This window comes from Crocodylus porosus, unplaced genomic scaffold (assembly GCF_001723895.1).
Source record: "Crocodylus porosus isolate Cpor-Errol unplaced genomic scaffold, CroPor_comp1, whole genome shotgun sequence".
In the NCBI taxonomy this organism is placed as follows: domain Eukaryota; kingdom Metazoa; phylum Chordata; order Crocodylia; family Crocodylidae; genus Crocodylus; species Crocodylus porosus.
The window spans coordinates 69,507,260-69,512,580 of record NW_017728943.1 but is presented as its reverse complement, the minus strand read 5'-3'; the positions used below and the strand labels follow the sequence as shown (position 1 = coordinate 69,512,580).

At 40.8% G+C, this 5,321-nt stretch overlaps 1 protein-coding gene across 3 annotated transcripts in view; it reads left to right on the top strand.

Moving 5' to 3' along the window:
* SUSD4 (sushi domain containing 4) overlaps nucleotides 1–3,797 on the top strand; it is a 140,467-nt gene extending 136,670 nt beyond the window's left edge. For all 3 annotated transcript variants that reach the window (XM_019549527.1, XM_019549528.1, XM_019549526.1), the window contains one exon: nucleotides 937–3,797. In XM_019549527.1, coding sequence (XP_019405072.1) covers nucleotides 937–965 — 29 coding nt within the window. In that variant the 3' untranslated portion in view covers nucleotides 966–3,797. The remainder of the gene's footprint in view (nucleotides 1–936) is intronic.
* Nucleotides 3,798–5,321: the final 1,524 nt, after the last annotated feature.

Genomic DNA, 5,321 nt, shown 5'->3' with positions numbered 1-5,321 from the left:
GCCAGTCTGCAATCCATCTGACTGTGTAGGCATCAATGCCACAGTTGCCTAGTTTTTTAATAAGGATGGGATGGGAGACAGTGTCAAAGGCCTTGCTGAAGTCTAGAAAGACTACGTCCATGGCAACACCTGCATCCATTGCCTTTGTGACCTGATCAGACACTGGAACACAAAATAAGATGAATGTTTCCAGGAGGCTGATTTTTTTTTTTTGAAGGTAGCAATGTCATGTGCTCTTGTTTACTTGTATATAACTCATAAATATGTATTATTGTTGCTGTTTTGTTGTTGTTGTCATTGCTGCTAAGTGACCATGTAGGTGTATTTCCTAGAGCAGAAAAATTGATGATCCCCTACCTTGAGGCTTCAGTCTTGCATTTGATGGTTAGCAAGGCTCTGTCTGGATCTAGTGTTCTTACCTCCATTTTTCTAGTTATAGAACTGAAGCCTGATGTGCTGATCCTGTCATGGGCTCCTTGTTGATAGAAGAGTCTTCCTGTACAAAATTCATTGCAGGACTGAAGCCAAATTTAAACAGGATGTAAGGGCAAGAGATTCCAAGGGGGAAGGAAAGGTGGTTGTAATGCCAGTAAGTCTGTGGCTACTTGATGAGGGCTAATGCATGGAGGTAGTAAAGGGTATAGAGTAAGCTTGAGTTTTATAGGGGGTTTGTCCGTGTATCTTTTGAAGTTTACAATGGATGCTTTAATTGTCTGCTTTCCTCTAGGTGTTCTGTTAGAAGCGAGGGGGGACTAGTATGAGAATATGCTGCCAAAATTATTCATAATTGCAGACTGTCATATTGCTTGTTTGCAAACTGTGTAGAACTGTATAGCTGTGTGAGATGGTATGCACAAAGCAAGTAAAAGGGGGTCCCTGCCACAAGACAATTACAGTCTTAGATCAATAATTCTCTTTTTTTCCTTTGTATTCTAGAAATTCCATTGATGGAAGAGGACCCTTAACCTGCAGAGGATTTGCTCCTGATGTGATTACACTTTGGGGGAAATGAATCCCACGCGTGTGTACACACACACACACACACACACACACACACACACACACACACACACGTGTGTGTGTATACATATAAAGACTGTTTAATGATTTGGGGGAGGGTATTTTTCCTTCATATCAATCTTCCACATGATGATGCTACCTGATTGCGTGCACATCTTAATCTACAGTGAGGTTAACAGTGTCAGCAATTCACAAGCAGCTCTATAAAATGAATCCTGGGGATTTGATGAGACCAGACACAGAAAGAGCTATGGAATTTGGAATTGAAATGGATGAATCTCTGCATCTCAGCAAGTCATATGTCTCTGTAGAAACACCACTGGATTTTAATACTAACTGCCTCATGAAAGCATGTCACATTACATACATTTGCTTTAACTCTCTGCAGACCCAGTTTATGAAGCTTCGTAAGTTTTTTGTTTTGTTTTGTTTTATTTTTTTAATAGTGTGGAAATCCAAACAAAAAAAGGGGGAAGATCCTCTTTGATTTTCCTATATTAACCAGGTTTATAAGAGGAAGCTTTGGATTTAATTCTTGGTTCTTGGTGACTTTATTCCTGATCATGACTGCAGAAAACATAACAGCAAAGATGGGACTCAATGACTTTGACAGTATGATAATGAAGAATATATATCTCTCTATATATAAACTGTTGAAAGAAGAAAAATAAAACAAAAGAAAGGGACAGGCTCCAGTTCAGATAATGATCTGATATTTTTTTTTCAAAAAAGTAAATTAGAATTTATATCATATATAACATTCAAGATAAAGTATGACTATTTGTATTTATGCAACACTTCTGTGGTTATATTGCATTTGATAAATCCTGTTATACAAAGAATAATATAGTACGTTTTACAATAAAAAAATAATGGTCTGGGAAATGTTGAAATACTGCCCTCTTTTCAACATTTCTGACATCATCCCTTACAAGTCTAAATAGTGGAGTAGTCTACAGTCATAGTCCAAAGCACTGAAGTATCCTTACTTTGTATGGTAGCGTTCTGGGCTATTACTGTAGAATACCAGACTACTTTTTAATAAAATAAAGGATACTTCAGCACGGTATTTCAGTGCTTTTCTCAGCCACCAGCCTGCCTCCAACTGACCTTTGAAGAGCTTGTTCCTAACCAAATGCTCTGCTACCTTTTTAGCTTCCATGCGGTAGAAGTTGAAAGGAAGCAACAAGGCACTGTCAGCTTAAATGCACATATAGCTTAAAAATTCATTGTGCATGCAACAATGCCTAAACAGGATGGCTTCCTTTAAGAGCATTGCACACAGGCCTGTCATGCTGCTTGTGGCTCTTCACTTCTCTGTTTCGAGCTGGAGCACTGCCTAATCCCCTCAGACAAATCCTGTGTTAATGTTACACTCTTACGGTAGGATGGGATAGACGTTACTTGTCAGGAATGTTCCTCACTGTTTCACCTGGCTTTGAATACTGAGCAAATTTTCCATCTCATTTCTTTGGTATTGTGCAAATGAACTATACAAATGTGTTAAATTTACAGTTTGTTAAGCAATAACTAACCATTATCTCAGATGATACAGATTGTCCTTTTCTGTGGGCTAATTCAAACAAAGTAAGAAATGTGGGGACAGCTTTTGAATCCAGCTACTGGAGTAAAAGGCATGTTTCTTTTGATATCAACAGTGTCACCTTGGATTGCTGGTTTTTATAATATTTATTTGCATTGTGATAGTGTCCTGAGGCCCCCATTCATGGATCTGGGCTCTGTTGCATTAGGTACAGTACACACCAATAAGAAAGAGATTGGCTCTGCCCTGAAGAGTTCATGATCTAAGATTATGCCATGACATACAAGTGGATTCAAGGAACAGCCAGATGTAACACAATTTAATAATGCAAGAATTTTTGTTCTAATCTCAGTTACTCCATGTGCTTCATTATTTTCTATAATTAGCATAACTGAGATCAGAATCTAGAGCATGATATTGAAAGGTAAGACACATGCAGTATTATCTTCCATTGTTGCTTGAAAGTGACCTGTAAATTGTTTTGATAAAGTTCCTTCAGTTGCTTCATACCTGTGAGCTTTCCCCCATAGTCAATCCCATATAGATATTCGGTATATAATTAGCTTAAATATTTCTTCCCCTACCTCACACTAGGTCTCATTATATTGAGTTGTGTTTGTGTTGCCAATTCCTGGTCCAGTTTGCCAACTGAGCATTCATTATTTGATGTGATACCAACCATGGAAGACCTGTGGTGCATAGGATCAGTTAAGTGATTTGCATTTTATAATATTATTGCACAAATTCACAAAATATTAAACAGATTCCAATTACCCTGTAAAATATAGTAACATTTGTACTCACTGCTGTTCACAGTCTTGTGGGTTAACAGGCTGTGAAATCTGAGTCCTTGTGAAATTTCACATCTCCTCTATGTTTATTTCTGCTTGGTTAATGTGTGTCTAGCCACTCTGACGTTTACCTTGCTGTGCACGTTGCATTGCAGTCAATTTACCTAGATGGCCAAAATAGGCGTCTCAAAATGGGTAATTTATGAAATGTGTATGGAGAGTCGCGATTTATTTGGCCATTCTTTTTTCTGTAGAATTGCAGAATTAGGAAGAATGCATCAAAATATGCATAAGTGAAAGTTGCCTATTAGTCTATAGGCAACCATGTAGGAGTATTATGCTGTATTAAATGTGATCTGCAGAGGAAAAACTGATAGGGTTTGTACCCTTGTTTGTTTTCTTTGATGTATAGGGCAGCCTGAGATGGTTTCCTTTGGTTGGTTGGTTGCTTGTTGCTTATTTGAAGGGTTTGGCAAACCTCTTCATTGTTTGCACCACAGTTAAACTGTCAAGACTGTTCAATAGAGCTGTTGAAAATTCCCCTTTGGAAATCCAGATCTTGCCTACTCTTATTTGTCTCTTGGAAAATTCTTTAGATGGCTGGAGAACTATACAGAAGTTTTGCCATGGAAGGGACTCCAGGCTGGGAGGAGATACTTTTTTAAGATGGTTTAAAAATCTAGGTTTTTCATGTTGAAAAGGTATTAACAAAAACACATGAAAAAAGCTCTTTGTTAAAGATTCAGCACCCAAGTGCCTTCAGTTAAAAGTGAAGAGCTTGTGTATCGCAATTCTGAGATCTCCAGAGTTCTCCTGCAAAACCTAGAGGCTAGGGACAGAAATTTCACATAAATCAGTTTAAGTGATCAGAAACTGGTTTCAACCTGTAACAGAACAGGAGTTCGGTGCACATAAACCAGTTTCAAAATGGCTGAAACTGATTTAAGATACTGCATTTAACCAGGCTTATCTGACTTAACTGGTTTAGGTCAAACAGGTTTATGAAATTTCTGTCCCAAATCCTCTTCCTGGTTCAAGTTAAATCATAGTCCCCCAGCATTTTGCAGCCCTGGGCTGGGCTGTCTGCTCCAGATAGCAGGGCTGGCCCTGCCCCTCTGCTGCTTACCTGGAGCAGTGAGGGCTGGCTAACTGCCCTCCCCCGGCAAACCCCTGCTTGGGTCTGGGACCAGGGAGGGGGATTCAATTTCCGTTCCATCAGCATGGAGCAGAACAGAGCAGAGCTGCCCTGCCCTGCCTTGCCTTGCTTAGTGCTGGCTGCAGCTGTGGACTAAAAATCCCAAAGGCACCTGGAAGCAGGAAGAGGAAGTGATGAGCAACTGCAGAGTCTTGCTGCTATGACTCCGGACTGCAAATCCCAGAGGGGGCAGTAGGAAGAGGAAGTGAACACATAGTTCATCTTAGCTGCGAGTCAGAGAGCCGTGCTTTAGTGCCCCTCGGCTTCTGGCTTGAGTCCCTGCAGGCATGTGGTTGCATTTCCTGAATCAAAAATGAATGCCTGTTCATTTGTTTATTGATTCAATCTTTGCAGCAAAGACTGAATCAATTCAGCGTTGGGCTTTTTGACTGTCTGTCTTGAGCAAGAATGGGCACCTCAACCCTCACAGTGGCCATGTGAGCACAGTCCCCACCTCCTCCCCACTCCGTTGCCCAAAGTTACATGCATAATTCTAGGGGTGCACCAGTGAAGATTTTTGGGTCTGATACTCATGGTCAATTATTAACCAGCCATATTGTCTGATACCAATCCAATCGCCAATATGCAGCTCAGGAACTTGGAGAGAAGCATCTGGTTGGTAAGTCTATTGCGGGGGGGAAGAGGTGTGGGGGAGGGAAGAAGCGTGGCACGGTTGATCAAGGCCCTAACAGTGAGGGAGGAAGGGAGTGGGGCTGGGGTTGGGGCAGGCACTGCACAGCTGGGGTAGCAGGGGGCACCTGCAGCTGTGCGC